The 17,603-nt window shown below is 33.9% G+C and overlaps 1 protein-coding gene across 1 annotated transcript in view; it reads left to right on the top strand.

The window, feature by feature from the left end:
- The window catches only part of LOC148943306 (homeobox protein Hox-B1-like), a 50,597-nt gene extending 34,250 nt beyond the window's left edge, over positions 1 to 16,347 (top strand). The window contains exon 3 of the mRNA XM_089101858.1: positions 15,411 to 16,347. Within this exon, the coding sequence (XP_088957984.1) occupies positions 15,411 to 15,593 (183 nt within the window). The 3' untranslated portion in view covers positions 15,594 to 16,347. The remainder of the gene's footprint in view (positions 1 to 15,410) is intronic.
- The last annotated feature ends 1,256 nt before the right edge of the window (positions 16,348 to 17,603 follow it).

The raw sequence follows: 17,603 nt of genomic DNA, 5'->3' as shown, positions 1-17,603 counted from the left end.
TTAGTTAATTAACTTACCTACCTAAATTGTTACCTAAATTACCTAAATTACCTAAATTACTTACCTAAATTGTTAGTTAATTAACTTTACCTACAGGAATACATTTTTAAAAAAGATAAATTAGGCAATCCAATACTGAATATTATTACATTTATTCCTTAAACTGACTGTTCACATATCAATAGGATCCTTTTTTTCTTCTTATTCGAAAAATATCACTTTTCTCACTTGATTTTGACTTATTCCAAATAGTCTGTATTTGTTCAATACGTTGTGCAAATGTATCATACAGGTATTAAATTTGGCAGTACAATCGTTCGGTTTGGCTTTTTTTGCAAACAGAAAAAGTTTCCGTTTGTTTCTTTTCAAGATTAAAAAATAAATAAATAAATAAACTGAAAGTAAGGAGCGACATTAAAACTCAAAACGAACAGAAATTATTCCGTATATGAAAGGGGGTGTCCCTTCCTCAACACATCGCTCTTTACGCTAAAGTTTTTTATTGTTTTAAAAAATGAAGTTGTAAAACAGAGTCAAACTTTATCGTAAAGAGCGAGGCGTTGAGGAGGAGACAGCCCCTTTCATATATGGAATAATTTCTGTTCGTTTTAAGTTTTAATGTCGCTCCTTACTTTCAGTTTAAAAAACTTTTTTTTTCTTTAATTTCTGATCGTTTTTAGTTAATGCAGCTTTTATTTTGGCTCACCGCCATTGAATAAGTAAACAAAATTTGCATAAAAATTTTACTCTTCTTTTGCTAAATGGATGTCTCTAAATTTGGTTCTGACGGAATTTACAAATTAACTTACGAAACGAACTTCTATATTCGTATATTTTTCTTCTGGCAAAAAATACGCTGCAGATATAGTTGCTGATTTTTGCAGATTTGAGCTTGAAACCTATGCCATAGGATTTACTGATACGCTAAATCTGACGGTGTGATTTTCATTAAAATTCTTTCACTTGTAGGGGATGTTTCCTCCCTCTTTAAAAAATCAGGTAAATTTTCTCAGGCCCGTAGCCTTTGATGAGTAATACTACACTTAATAAAGTTTATATATTTAGAATCAGCATTACAAGCCCATTCTTTTGATACATTTATTGACATCAAAATTCCGTTTTTAAAAGTTTCGATTACTATTGAGCCGTATCGCTTGTTTTTTTTATTTTTTTTTTATTAGGTATATGTTATTACGTATATGAGGGGGTTCTCCCTCTAGTCAATACCACGCTATTTACGTTAAAAGTTAAAAATATTTTTAATTCACAAACCCCTGAATCACAAAGGCCGTTTAATTAGAATAGATAGCTCTTTTGAAAGCACTAAAAAAACTGTAGCGTAAAGAGCGAGGTATTGACTTGAGGGAGACCCCCCTCATATACGTAATAATTTCTGTTCGTTTTAAGTTCTAATTTTGCTTCTTATTTTCAATTGAAAAAAAATTGTTTTATTTTTAATTTAATTTCTGATCGTTTTTTAAATAATGCTTGGAAATCCGGCGCCCCCTTCATAGAAATGTCCCTTACCCCAAAGAAACATCCTCCACGGAAAGATTCTCCCGAGTAACCCCCTCCTCCACCTAAATAATTGGGCCTAATATTTATTTTTATATATCCGTAAATCTTGTGTTATGCATTGTAAAAAAAAGAAGAAAAAACATCAAAACTTCCCAATAACCAATACAATATGTAAGCAATGGGCAAAGTTCATATCTTGCAGCCCTTCTCCTGGGAACTGTGGGGGATTAAGTCATCCTAAAAGACATATTTATTAGATTTTTGACTATGCTGAACAAAGTCGCTATCTCAAAATTTTGATCGGGTGACTTTAAGAAAAAAATGAGCGTGGGAGGGGGCCTAGTTGCCCTCCATTTTTTTTGTCACTTAAAAAGGACACTAGAACTTTTAATTTCCATTCCAATGAGCCCTCCCACGATATTCTAGGACCACTGGGCCAATATGATCACCCCTGGGGAAAAAAACAAAAACAAAAAAAAACAGATAAACACGCACCCGTGATCTTTCTTCTGGCCAAAAATGCAAAATTCCACATTTTTGTAGATAGGAGCTTGAAACCTATGCAGTAGGGTTCTCTGATACGCTTAATATGATGGTGTAATTTTCATTAAGGTTCTATAAATTTTACAGAGTGTTCCCCCCTTTTTCGAAAATCAGCTAAATTTTCTCAGGCGCGTAACTTTTGATAAGTAGGACTAAACTTGATGAAACTTATATATTCGAAATTAGCATTAGAATCTGATTCTTTTGATGTATCTATTGGTATCAAAATTCAGTTTTCTACAGTATCGGTTACCATTGAGCCGGGTCGCTCCTTACTTACAGTTCGTTACCACGAACTGTTTGATTCAGTGTGGCAGCAAAGAGTATCTTTACATAACAAAAAAGACCTTAATAATTTCATAACAGCTACAAGAATAATTGTAAAGAATCCTAGTTTTCAGGAATAAATAGAGCTAAGATGAAGCCAGGGGAAAATAGTTTTCATTTTGATGTCCTTGGTATTTTATGTTCTCGTATGAAATCGGGTAAACACTCGATGAAATACCGTATCGAAATCTCAAAGCTGTATTGATTTGCAGGTTTGTGAAATATTGCTCACTCCGTCACAAAGATTTAAGCATTAGTTTTTTGGGGTTTTGGAGGACTAAAAGGTAGCTAGGTTAGGTTACGTATATAATATATGCTATGCTTTAACCCCCCCCCCCGTCCTATATGTGCAAATGTATAGCCCAAATTTGTTTCTAAACTATTATATTTTCATCCTTTTTTTTTTCATTAGCATTAACCAAACTTCACATCTCGCCTGTTTACCGGATTCCATACAAGTACCGAAGATTTACTCATTTATCAAATTTTGAAGATTTTTCACTCATGAAAGATATTTATTTTTATTGCAAAGACACTATTTAGTATCCAATAGAAAACATGCCATTCCAATCAGAAAAATATGTCTTAAAAAAGATGGCACCTTTTAAGTTTTGTGAAAGAGACAATTCACAACGTAAAAACCAATGCACATTTTTAGAATTGCAAGCAATCTTCTTTAGAAGTTCAGAATACTTGAAAAAGTCGATATGTTTTTATGTTGAGAACAATTCTTGCTATCTGACTTCCTTTTATTGTTGGCAATGATTGAACGGCGAGCTCGTATTGACACCCTGCAAATATTCAACTATGTAGCACGCATTCACTGTAATCCATCAACGTCGGACTCAGTTCAGAATGGATCTGGTCACTCGGTAATAGACTCAATGAATTATAAATCCAGATTAGGATAAAGACAGGGTTACACCCATTCTTTTAGCAAAATCTAGTCCCAAAAGCTACTTGCATATACAAAATGTTATCCAAAGTTGAAGGAATACATCTATGAAGAGTTAGGGTGTCCAACAATAAAATAATAATATTATGAACAGTTGTGTTATCTGGCTATTCTCCAATACCTTTTGAGCTAAAATAAAAAGATTAATAAAGTTTGATCCCTTTGAGTTTTGGAAAGAGTGTTTCTAAAATTACCAAACTTTCAAGACTAATGTTTCAGAATTTCACTAAAAACAATTTTATCGACTCTGTCTTGTTTATTTTTATAAACAGTGGCGTAATTTTCCAAAATCCTAGGGGGGGGGGGGCAAAGTTGGAGACAATTTTATCAAATCAAATGAAAATGACAGTGAAAACTGAAAAATGAGCCATATAGTAGCATAAAGGCAACGATATACTAATCAAAACTGAGCTATTTCTGGGGATGCTTGAATTATGCAGCCTTATATTAATTTTGACAACGCAAATACTAAATTTAACCCGGGGGCAACTGGGGTCTGGAAGGGAGGCATCTGCCCCCTGCCCCATAGCAAAGTACGCCCCTGTTAATAAATAGTGAAATGTCATTCTCTTCTGACACATGTTATGTTAGCATAAATAACTATTATAAACTCTGAGCTTGAAGCTTAAAAATGAATTTACATAAAGAATTTAAAAGTGGAATAATGATAATTACACATCTTTCGAGGATGTGTTTTTTAAGAAATAATTTCAAATTCAAATTATTTCTAATTTTTAACTCTGTACCCAATAAAGTTATATTACTTGGAACTTAAAGCTCGAAAGATAAAACCTCTCAAAACCTGTAGCATTCACACCTTACATTTTTTTTCCTACCGAACAGAACAACTTTCCTGTAACTGCTATTTTTCAGACACTGTAATGAAATTTATGTTATCGAAGAATTATCTGTAACGATTTAAGGTTAATAGAGCGATTATCTATTACGATCAATTTTGTCCAATTTTCTGCTTCGCACTTTTTTTATTGTTCGTTTTCGGTAAGTGAAATTAAATATCAAGCTTGGCAGTAATACAGGATTTCGAAGAACCATATAAATCTAGAACAGTTTTTCTCAAAATATATATCATGATCAATTACTTTAAAATACAAGAACCAAATGTCGGCGTAATTACATTGAGAAACCCGAAACGATTGAGATTTTCTATGGACATGATCTATGAGACTATTTTCTACCCACGAGACTCTACGGCAGTGGTTCCCCTCCGATTTTGGGCCATGCTCCACCTAGGCATTTCTAAAATGTCCCACCAAGACCCTTCGAAGGGTCTGGGACCCATGCGAATGGTCCAAGACCTTTCGCATGATTGTTAAATTTTGTCAATCAAATTTCAGTATATCTTTTTTTAGTCATACTCTACTAATTTTTGTCTGTATACAGCGCAATGCATGACGTCATGACACACTAGCATGTAAAGTTTTTGCTCTTTAAATGTATGACGTTATATGACGTTATTTAAATGACAATTTTTGTTTCAAAATTTAGACTCTAGAGTAGCCTATGGTCACAACACAATGCATGACGTCATTACAATACTACCGTGTACAATTTTTGCTCTTTAAATGTATGACGTTATTCAAATGACAAATTTCTTTTTCAAAATTAAGGCTCTAGAGTATGGTCAGCCGAGGGCTGCACGTCCTGCACATGACCCACCAAAATATTTCCATGCCCCAAGGGTGGAGCCTGTGCCCTAAGTTGGGAATCACGGCTCTATGGACTCTATATAAGGTCTGAAAACTAAATCAGAAATTTTAAACAAGGGAGAAGTATAAAAAATGTTAGTCGTTACCGAAGGGCACCTCCGAAATTCTAACTCACAATTATACTGATATAGAGGTCAAAAGGAAATATACATGTGGATTGATTAAAATAATATTAATTATATATTAACTATACATTCTATGTTATATATAATAATACATTATATATCATGTATATTAATATCTATATATATGTTAAAATAATATTATAACATTAGAAGGTCTACGGTATTCTAAGGTCTTAGCTTATCAAAGAAATGTGCGGATACAAAATTATTTCCAAATCGACAAAAAATTGCTGTGGATACTTAAGGTCTTCTATGATGTACAGGATTGTAGAATAAAATTCTTTGGTAAAAAACTACAAACCAGAAAAATGGTGCTGTTGAGAATGAAGCATGTTAATAAAACAATTCTTACTTCTTAATATGCAGAAAAATCATAGTTAACATATTTTGACCGCGACTACGCTATGCTTCACAACCCCCCTAATATGCTAATATTTAACCCAAATTATATATTTTCCACGTGTTTCTCCGTTTCTTGATTTCGTCAGCGTTGATTCATTAGTGACAAATGGCAAAAAACATAGGAAATGTATAATTTAGGCTATATACTTGCAGATTAGGGGGGACGGAGGGGTAACTATAGTGGAAGTGCCTTTAAAATGTGTTAACTACGTATTTTCTGCGTAATATGAAGCAAGAATTGTTTTCTTAACATGTTTCCTTCTCAACGACCCCAATTCTCGGCTTATCCCAATTTTTTTTATATAATTACCGTAAGTTCCTAAGCTGAGTGAAAGCAGGTTAGGCTTTTGCTGTCCTACTTATTAAAGCGTTCTGCTACCCTAAATACTTAGCTGTAGCGCAACCCAAGTAGATAAACCAATATAATCCTTCAACTGTTCCGTTCTTCATCATGACCACCTTTGTTTGGCATCTGATACGACTAATGAACAGACTAATGAATAGATTAAACGTCTCTATTTTTCGTGGCCTTTTCAAAACACCAACATCACTTCGATTTTGCAAATAATTTCTTATATTTCCTATAGAGTTCACCTATTTTTTCGAATTTATATCCGTCACGCCAAAATTACAAACTTCCTTAGAAATAAATTCCCCTTGCATGTCTATACGTTGTCATCCCACTTTTGCGAATTTCATTTACTACAATGTAATACTTTCAGCTTATGTAATTTTTTTTAAATAATCACTCCCTATCCCTCTCTTTTTTTTCTTCTCTCTCTCTCTCTCTCTCTCTATCACCTTCTCTCTAGCTCTGTGCCTCAGCTCCACAGATCAAACAGTTCGTGGTAAGGAACTGTAAGTACGGAGCGACTCGGCCAAATAAAGACCAAAACTTAAAAAAAAATAAATAAAAATAGATACATCAAAAATATATATGTATATGTATATATATATATATGCATATATATACACATATATATATATATATATATATATATATATATATATATATATATATGTGCATATATATATATATATATATATATATACATATATATATATATGTAAAATTCATTAAGTGTAATCTCACCCATCAAAAGATACGTGCCTGAGAAAACTTGCCTGATTTCCGGAAAAAGGGGGAAACACCCCCCCCCCCCAAAAAAAAAAGAATATCAGTCTTAATGAAAATCACACCAACATAATTCAGCATAACACAGAATCTTATTGTAGAGGTTTCAAGCTCCGGTCTATAAAAATATGAAATTTCGTATTTTTGGTCGAAGAAAGATCACAGATACATTTTTTTTTTTTTTTCTTTTTTTTTTTGTTATCGCCAGTGTTGATTATATCAAACAAATGGTCCTAGAAGATCGAGAGAGACCTTATTAGAACTGGAATCGAAAGTTCTAGTGTCGTTCTTAAGTGACAAAAAAGATTGGAGGGAAACTAGCCCCCCTCTTGCCCCCATTTTTCCCCAAAGACATCTGACATTTTCCCCAACGACATCCTATCTGATTCACTGTAGTTGAAAGGTCCAGAAAAACGGTCCAATATTTTATTACTCTTTTAAATTTGCTTTTGATGTTACTACACCAGAAAAGAAAAAAACACCCTTCATCCAAAACAAATTTTAACTTACGAAATCCTAGAGTCTTATTTTGGTACTTAAGAATTATATCAAACACACTCAAGAAGTAAAGTTACGTTAATCGTAATGAAATATGCCAAAATATGATAAGAATACAACACTATTAACAAAACTCTGAGAACTACAACGGAGAAATGTGGAAAGCAGGCCGCCCAGAACGGATACTAAATACCTGACCTAACCCAACCAAAATATAAACTCTTTATATTGAATATTTAATTAAAATATGCCTACATCTTAGTTTTTCTACTGAGCGAAAACTAATTGTCTCTGAATACAGACAGATAAACCTTGGTTTTCGCACATCTACGAGACCAAACTTTTCGAGTGTGTTAGGTATAACACGTAAATACCCTTATTTTAATAGAATATGCTAATACAGATGTTGCAATGGTATTTGATACTCATCAAACAGTTCGTGGTAACTAACTGTAAGTAAGGAGCGACCCGGCTCAATGGTAAACGAAACTCTAAAAATCGGAATTTTGATACCAATAAATACATCAAAAGAATCAGATTTTAATTCTGATTTCAAATATATAAGTTTCATCGAGTTTAATCTTACCTATCACAAGTTACGCGCCTGAGAAAATTTATAAATTTTCTCAGGCGCGTAATAACTTTTTCCCTAAAAGTTATAGAACCTTAATGAAAATCACACCATCATATTCAGCGTATCAGAGAACCCAACTGTAGAGGTTTCAAGCTTATATCTACAAAAATGTGGAATTTTGCATTTTTCGCTAGAAGAAAGATCACGGATGCGTGTTTATTTGTTTGTTTGTTTTTCTCAGGGGTGATAGTGTCGGCCCAGTGGTGCTAGAATATTGCGAGAGAGCTCATTTGAATGGGAATTAAAAGTTCTAGTGCCCTTTTTAAGTGACAAAAAAATTGGAGGGCAACTTGGCACCCTCCCACGCTCATTTTTTTCTCAGTCACCCGATCAAAATTTCGAGATAGCCATTTTGTTCAGCATGGTCAAAAATATTATAACTATGTCTTTTAGGATGACTTAATCCCTCGAAGCCTCCAGGAGGAGGGCTGAAAGTTATGAACTTTACCCAATGTTAACATATAGTATTGGTTATTGGGACCCGGCTCAATGGTAACAGAAACTCTAGAAAATGGTATTTTGATACAAATAGATACATCAAAAGAATTGGATTTTAATGCTGATTTCAAATATATAAGTTTCATCAAGTTTATTCCAACACATCCAAAGTTACGCGCCTGAGAAAATTTGGCTGATTTTCAAAAAAAGGGGGAAAGACCACCTAAAAGTTATAGAAACTTAATGAAAATCACACCATCATATTCCGCGTATCAGTGAACCCTACTGTAGAGGTTTCAAGCTAATATCTACAAAAATGTGGAATTTTGCATTTTTTGCCGGAAAAAAGATCACGGATGCGTGTTTATTTGTTTTTTTTCCCCAGGGGTGATCATATCAACCCAGTGGTCCTAGAGTATCGTCGGAGGTCTTATTGGAATGGAAATTAAAAGTTCTAGTGGCCTTTCTAAGTGACAAAAAAAATGGAGGGCAACTAGGCCCCCTCCCACGCTCATTTTTTTCCCAAAGTCACCTGGTCAAAATTTTGAGATAGCCATTTTTTTCAGCATGTTCGAAAATATTATATGTATGTCTTTTAGGATGACTTAATCCACCGAACTTCCCGGGAGGAGGGCTGAAAGTTATGAACTTTACCCAATGTTAACATATAGTATTGGTTATTGGGAAGTATACAGTACAGACGTTTTCAGGGGAGATTTTTCCTGGTAGTGGGGAGGGGGGGAGTCGGGGGTTATGTAGGAAGATCTTTCCTTGAAGGAAGTTTTCATGGGAGAAGGGACATTGCTATGAAGGGGACGTCGGACTTCCCAGCATTATTTAAAAAAACATCAGAAATTAAATATATAAAAAACAAGTTTTTCAACTACAACAGCAGCAACAACAAAACTTTAAACGTACAGAAAATATTACATATATGATAGGGTTCACCCCCTAGTCACTACCTCACTATTTAAGCCAGAGATTTTTTAGTACTTTCATAATAGCTATTTACTCTAATTAACGGCCTTTGTGATTAAGCGGTCATTTTTAAAGAATTGGAACAAAACTCAAACTTTCGCTTAAAGAGCAAGGTATTGACTAGGGGGCGAACCCCCTAATATACGTATTAAAAATATATGAATATAGAAGTTCGTTACGTAATTTAATTCGTAAGTTACGTATATTTATTACTAATAAAAACGTTCGTAAATAAAATGAAACAAGTTTTGAGAAAGCCATTTAACCAAATAAAAGTAAATTAATATGAAAATTTTGTTTTAATTATTCATGTAGTGTGGGCTAAGATCAAAACCTGTATTTATTCAAAAACGATCAAAAATTAAATAAAAAAATACTAGTTTTATTAACTGAAAGTATGGAGCGATATTAAAACTTAACACAAACTGAAATTATTCCGTATATGAAAGGGGCTGTCCCCTCTTCAACCCCGTGCTTTTTACGCTAAAGTGTGACTGTCTCACAACTCGATTTTTTTAAACAATAAAAAACTTTAGTGTAAAGAGCAAGGCGTTGAGGAGGGGACAGCCCCTTTCATATACGGAATAATTTCTGTTTGTTTTAAGTTTTAATGTCGCTCCTTACTTTCTGTTTAAAGAACTTGTTTTTTTTATTTAATATTAGAAAAAAACGGGTACTTTGGTATTAGCTGGTCCCCATGCGAGAAGTCAAGTTTGGTTAATGCTAATGAAATAAAACAAAATATGATGAAAATATGATAGTTTAGAAATAGATTTGGGCTATATATTTGCACATTAGTGAGGGGGGTGTAAAGCATAGCACATATTAAATACGTAACCTTACCTAACCTTGGTACCTTTTTTCCCCCTAGACCCCAAAAAATAATAGTTTAAATATCGAAAACGCAATGACAAACCACGCTTTGTGATTCATTTCTCTATTGACAGATACCCGTTTGACTAGTTCCCTTTAGATTTCCCTATACAATATATCGCGTGGGTAGCTGCTAATACTCAAGTAGAAAAATATACCGTTGTTATCAGGGCTGTCTCCAGGATTTTTTTCTAGGGGGGGAGAGTTACAAAAAAAAACGTTTAAAAAATGCATCGAAAATTGTTTAGATTAGTTTCTGTTACGTTTTTACGAGTTGGACAAATATTTTTTTTTTGGGGGGGGGCAAACCCCCTACCCCCTTAGATACGGCCTTGGCTGTTATGAATAGTAAAGCACGATTGTGATCGGTCTCTGCTTTCTACCACCGGTTAGAAATAATCCACTTGAGGCACGTGAGACGCAAATGATTTTTTTTATACTGTCAACCAGATTCTCCCGAAGCGAAACTTAGGCAAAACCGCTGCAGAGGAAGGATCGCAATCGTCGTGCCTTTGTGCCCGCTGAGACATTGTTTTGCTGCAATCCATCATTCTTCTGATGTCCTATTGTCACTTGTGGAGAGAGTTTGAAATGCGAGAATAAAAACATGATTAGGCCGATTCCAAGTGTTTTTATTTCCTCGATGAAAACATTTATGTTTGATAAACGATTAAGTTTCTCGCTCAAGCCTTTAGCTTTGTGGAATTCTTTGTCGTCAGAGCATTACAATTTTTTATTTAGTAATATCTGAAGATAAAAATCTAATATTTAAATGACATAATTAGTGAAAGTTTCCCACTTTATACCATGTGCAAAAACAGTTCAGAATTTATAACGTCTTTGTTTAATGGTTATTAAATAAAAAAAACAAGTTTTTTAAACTGAAAGTAAGGAGCGACATTAAAACTTAAAACGAACAGAAATTATTCCGTATATGAAAGGGACTGTCCTCTCCTCAACGCCTCGCTCTTTAAACTAAAGTTTTTTATTGTTTTAAAAACTAAAGATATGAGACAGAATTACACTTTAGCGTAAAGAATGAGGCATTGAGGAGGGGACGGTTCCTTTCATATACGGAATAATTTCTGTCCGTTTTAAGTTTTAATGTCGCTCCTTACTTTCAGTTTAAAAAACTTGTTTTTTTTATTTAATTTTTGAACGTTTTTGAATAAATGCAGGTTTTGATCTTGGCTCACCGTACATGAATAATTGAAAAAAAAATTTCATATTAATTTACTTTTATTTAGTTAAATGGCTTTCTCGAAACTTGTTTAATTTTATTTACGAACGTTTTTATTAGTAATAAATATACGTATATGAAAGAGACTGTTCCCTCCTCAACGCCTTGCTTATTATGCTAAATTTTTTCATTTTTTTAAAAAATAAAGTTTTGACACAGATTCAAACTTTAGCGTAAAGAGCGAGGCAATGAGGAGGTGACAGTCCCTTTTATATACGGAATAATTTCTGTTCGTTTTAAGTTTTAATGTCGCTCCTTACTTTCAGTTTAAAAAACTTGTTTTTTTTATTAAATTTTTGAACGTTTTTGAATAAATGCAGGTTTTGATCTTGGCTCACCGTACATGAATAATTAAAACAAAATTTTCATATTAATTTACTTTTATTTAGTTAAATGGCTTTCTCGAAACTTGTTTAATTTTATTTACGAACGCTTTTATTAGTAATAAATATACGTAACTTACGAATTAACTTACGTAGCGAACTTCTATATTCATATATTTTTAATTTGTTTATTAGGGGGTTCGCCCCCTAGTCAATAACTTGCTCTTTAAGCGAAAATTCGAATTTTGTTCCAATTTAAAAATGACCGCTTAATCACAAAGGCCGTTAATTAGAATAAATAGCTCTTATGAAAGTACTAAAAAATCTTTGGCTTACAGAGCGAGGTATTGACTACGGGGTGAACCCAATAATATATATAATATTTTCTGTTCGTTTGAAGTTTCGATGTTGCTGCTATTGCAGTTGAAATACTTGTTTTTTTATATTAAATTTCTGATCTTTTTTTAAATAATGCTGGGAAGTCCGGCGTCCCCTTTATAGCAATGTCCCTTCCCCCATGAAAACATCCTTCATGGATAGATCCTCCCACATAACCCCCGACCCACCCCTCTCCCCCACTACCAGGATAAATCTCCCCTGAAAACGTCTGTATACTTCCAAATAACCAATACTATATGTTAACATTGGGTAAAATTCATAAGTTTCAGCCCTCCCCGGGAATTTAGGGGGATTAAGTCATCCTAAAAGACATACTTATAATATTTTCAAACTTTCTGAACAAAATGGCTATCTCAAAATTTTGATCAGGTGACTTTGTGAAAAAAATTAGCGTGGGAGGGGGCTTAGTTGCCCTCCATTTTTTTTGTCACTTACAAAGGGCACTAGAACTTATAATTTCCATTCTAATGAGCCCTCTCATGACATTTTAGGACCACTGGGTTGATACAATCTCCCCTGGGAAAAAAACAAACAACTAAATAAACACGCACCAGTGATGTTTCTTCTGGCTAAAAATGCACAATTCCACATTTTTGTAGATAGGAGCTTGAAACCTCTACAGTAGGGTTCTCTGATACGCGGAATATGATGGTGTGATTTTCATTAAGGTTCTATAACTTTTAGGGGGTCTTTCCTCCTTTTTTCGAAAATCAGCCAAATTTTCTCAGGCGCCTAACGTTTGATGGGTAGAATTAAACTTGATGAAACTTATATATTTGAAATCAGCATTAAAATTTGATTCTTTTGATGTATCTATTTGTATCAAAATACCGTTTTCTAGAGTTTCGGTTACCATTGAGCCGGGTCGCTCCTTACTTACAGTTCGTTACCACGAACTGTTTGATTGTCTTCCTGTAAATGAATTAGTCAAAAATAATAACATTGGAAATGCTCTTTAACTTAAGCCCCACAAAAGAAAATATTTATTCATAAGAAATTAAGCTTACTGTGGATCTCTGTTAATAGCCCCCAAAGGATTCTAGGTCTGTAAGGAGGGGATGGGGTATAAAATTGTTTAACCACTAAATTAAACGGAAAAATATAAATAAAAGAACTCAACAAAAAAAGAGAAGAAAAAGTTTAAAATGTTAAATAAACTAAACAGATTAAATGGAGTCCAATCAAAAAAATAAAAAAAAAGGAGAAGAAGAAATGCCCAAGAAGAGCCAAAAGCTTGGGCTTTAGAAATATAATACAGATTGGCCACAATGTACTTTGCTCCCATGTTTTAGTAAACATTTCAGAAATTGCAAAAGTAATGATTTGGCATTGACGGGTAGGCAGTCCCAACAGTTAATCCTGTGCAAGGCTTATCCTGGCGGGGGGGGGGAGGTTCAGGGTTTGACCCCCACAAAGTTTTCTTCTGACTCGTAAAAACGTAACAAAAATCCATATAAACATTTTGATACGTTTTTTTATAGCCCCCGTTTTTTTTAACCTTTCAAGCCATTGATTCGGCCTATAAGCATAGCAACTATCCTTTCCATTTATTTTTTGTCGTTCTATTTTAATTGAAACTAATCATTCTTCTGTTTTTAGCTTTTTGTTTAATAATTCGGAGTTTTTCACTGGAATTAAGGGACAAGGTCTGTGCATGGTGATAGACTATTTGATAGGTTACGTTAGAGGCGTGTCAGGTTAGGTTTGACCTAACCTCTTGTTGCAACTGTGTAACTTAGCAGGGTTTACTGGGTTCTGAATCACATTATGAAAGATTTCTCGTCCCAACGAGGAAAACGTATGCTTGTTGAGAATAATAGCCCAAATCATTTAAGGGGGTGAGGGTTCTCTTTGGAATCAAATACCCTACGCTGGAGTAAAACACTATTTACACAGGTTGCAACTCGATTAAAAAAAATAATACTGAAGAAAAAACATGAATTTATTTTGTAGATTACATCAAAACTTTGAGTTATGACCTCCCTCATCTTGTGATGAACACATATAAATAACCGGGATTTTATCCACGGTTTGAATTTTTTTTTATAATTTTGAATAGTTTTTTCTCATCATTGAGATAGAAATCAGTAGTTCATACTAGCCTCAAAATAGCTTCAAACCAAATAAAACATAAAAATCTTTCAAATTGAATTTTTTATTAATATTTTCAGTAGATTCAAAAACGTCAAAAAGTATTTTCAGTATCATTCACCCTTGAATAACAGTTGGCATCATCGCCGAAGGAAATTTCCTTCCTAAGGCCGTATCCATGGGGGTTAGGGGGTTTAAACTCTCCCCAAAATGTTTGTCCGACTCTTAAACCTGATAAACAGAGAAATTGACCATCTTTACAAAGGCCAAACTAGAAGGGTTTCCAGAACGTAGGCTTAAAAAAACAGTTCATTTAAAACAAGCTTAAACATAAAAAGCTGGCTTAAAAAAACAGTATCATTTCTGGCTTTTCGCATAGTTTAAAAGTGTTTAGGATACCTGTATGATAAACGCTCTATCGCTCAAGTTGTTCATTTATTGACGCATTATAGAAACCGTTTTTTTTTCGTTAGTTTCAATCAGCTTGGCATGAGACAAGACAAAGCGAATTGACAGATAGATGGAAAATTTATAATTTGGGCTATATATTTGCACATTAGAGGAGGGGGTGCTGGTAAAGAAATTTGGTCAGTGTTAAGTTAAAAAACCAATTCTTACTACATAATATGCAGAATAATTGTACCTAACACACTAGGCGTGCAGACCCGTTAGACTTTACCCCCCCCCCCTAATGTAAAAATATGCAGCCCAAATTTGTTTCTAAAGTGTTATATTTTTATCTGACTTTGGTTTATTTCATTAGGATTGAGCGTCAGAGAAACATATTAGAAGAACATTAGGTAGGGCGTATATCATACAAGTACCGTGTTTAGTACTGCGCTGAATTAGCACGAATAATAAACCCTGTTTAATATCTTTGCCATTGGTTGGATATCTAGGTAAAACCTTAAACGAACGTGGTAGCCCCCTACCCCTTCTTCTCTTTCAGCCCGGAAAAAATTGTAGAAAGTCCTGCGGTCAATTTTATCTCTAATGTCAGGCAAGGACTACTAAAGACCAAAAACGGATTTCTGCAATACGCGTAGGTTCATTTAGAATAGCGCTACACAATATATTCAAGATTAAATATTATTATTTAAATCTTATATGATAAAATTGATCACTAACTTGGGTTCTTCAAGTGTGGAACGTAGCTTCTACCTTCTTGGTGGCTAATTAGTTTCTGACCTATTTTTGATTTTAGGTAAAAATCTGGTTTCAAAATCGAAGAATGAAACAAAAAAAGCGAATGAAGGAAGGCCTTGTGTCACCAGATACACCCTTAGCCCCGTCTCCTGGAGGGACGAACTCCCCACAGTCCGACTCCGAAAACAGTAATAATGCCATGACAGTTCCGAAAAAAGAGTCACCTCCAAGCCCCCTGTGAAGTAAGGATTCTTAATCCTTAAATAATTTACCGACCTGTGCTAAACTGGAAGGTGATATCCTTCGACATCTCCGCCCAAACGCCTAGTCAAACTTGAAAGAACTTGGGCGGCAGCTGTCAAGTAATGCCAGGATAGAAGTTTGTCACATAGTGTCAATTTTTCGTTCTCGAAGTAATTTCAGTTTGATGACATTATCGAACTAGATCTGACTATTCATGAATTTGTATCTCAACAAAATTTGATTGGGCCAGCAATTCTGTTGGATGGATAACTTTGTAGAAATAAGAGGTAGTGACACTTATTTCTTGGTTGTGGTGCGGCAATGGCTTAAAATAAACAAAGGCAGAATAAAGGCGAAAATCAATTCATTTCACAAGTTCTGTTTTGCTTTTGAATTTGAACTTTTTTCCTTTTATCTTTACAAAAAGTTTCCGTCCTGTGACAAAAAAGGGACGTCGCCTCAGAAATCAGAATCAAATAATTTATATTATTCAGACAATTGTGTTGTGCGTACTATTACGACTAGCTCGAAGTCATATTTTAGTTGTTTAAGTTTAAGAGGTGCAATTTTTGGGCAAATAGGTCTATTTATCATTTGTGAAAAAAAGGAACTACCACGTGTCTATGTATATAATGTCGTATCTCGATGTTTAATAATACTCTGTATTTTAATGTTTATTATGCGTATTTTCTCTAGTGTTATTTTTTGTCTTTTAAGATCATGAGAAAAATCGATTTAAAATAAATATTTGATTATTAAATTTGTTTTTAAAAACGCTGCAAGGCTCATCTGAAGGCACAAATTTTTGGGAAGGGGGGACTCCAGGCTCTCCCCTGCGAAATCTACGTTTTTTAGGATTTCCAAAATAATTCCTAATACATTTCTATATAGCAGTCAATTTTATATCTCCTTTGAAGTCAGCCCCCACCCCATAATTAGACCCCCGAAGAAAATTTTTACATGCACCATCTCAGCTGCTGCACAAGATTCGTCTATACAAGACAACTTTCTGGAAGTACAAGGAAGCCACTAAAATCAATGGTATGTTTGACTTATCTTTCGGTTGTAAATTACCATCACAGGTAATACGTCAGCTATTTGTAACATAACATACAAATAATTTTGTTTTGAAAGAAACGCGTAATTGGAATTTGGATATATGCTGCTGTTTTTAGTGTAAAATATGTTTTAAAAAAGTAAGTACTAGGGGAGACTTAGCGTCCGTGTCCCCTCAAAATTTGAGTATCTTCAAGATTGTCCCTGTGTTCGCTCGTATTTTGCAAACAACTCATGTGTCTCTCATTTTCAACAAAGCTATACCCTCCTCGAAACATAATCCTACATGCTCGTGTTTACCAAAATAATTACATATTTAAATCATTTAGATAATTGATTAAATCATTTAGAAAATTAAGATAAAAAATTTATCTTAATTTTTTAGATAAAAGCACAACAAATTCAAATACAAATCTTATGCTTATTTTACTTTGGTGTCCACAAATAAGGGTGGATCCCTCAGCCCTTGAATACCAAAAATTTTACGAAAAACAATTTCTTTCAACAATTTATTGTACCCCTCACCCAAACATAATCATGGATGTGCCCATGGTTTGAGGACACTTTTAAAGCGTTACTTTCGTCTGTTGGTGATAAATAAATATCCCCCTAATTTTTTAACCAAAACAAGGCTTTTCTATTTTCCCATTAAGGCGAATCTAAGGTATCAGGTCTCCATCAGTTATTCAGGGGGAATAGTCTGTATATTTGTCAGATGGAACTTTACGCCTTTACCAAGATCTTCTTATTTATCTTGTTAGAATCTTTTTGTCTTATTCTTTTTTTCTTTATTTAGAACATCGGGAATCTATTTATCAATAACAACGGAAAAGACTTCATGCTTAAAAATGTTTGTTACAAAAAAAAAAAAAAAAAAAAAAAAAAAAAAAAAAAAACATCGACAATAAAAACAGAGCTCTGCGCAATTCGGTACAATTCTAGCCAAATTTGC

Source organism: Artemia sp. Qi Xiang Cuo, chromosome 15 (genome assembly GCF_049724085.1).
Source record: "Artemia sp. Qi Xiang Cuo chromosome 15, ASM4972408v1, whole genome shotgun sequence".
NCBI lineage: Eukaryota > Metazoa > Arthropoda > Branchiopoda > Anostraca > Artemiidae > Artemia > Artemia sp. Qi Xiang Cuo.
This window is presented reverse-complemented; position numbering and strand designations above follow the sequence as displayed.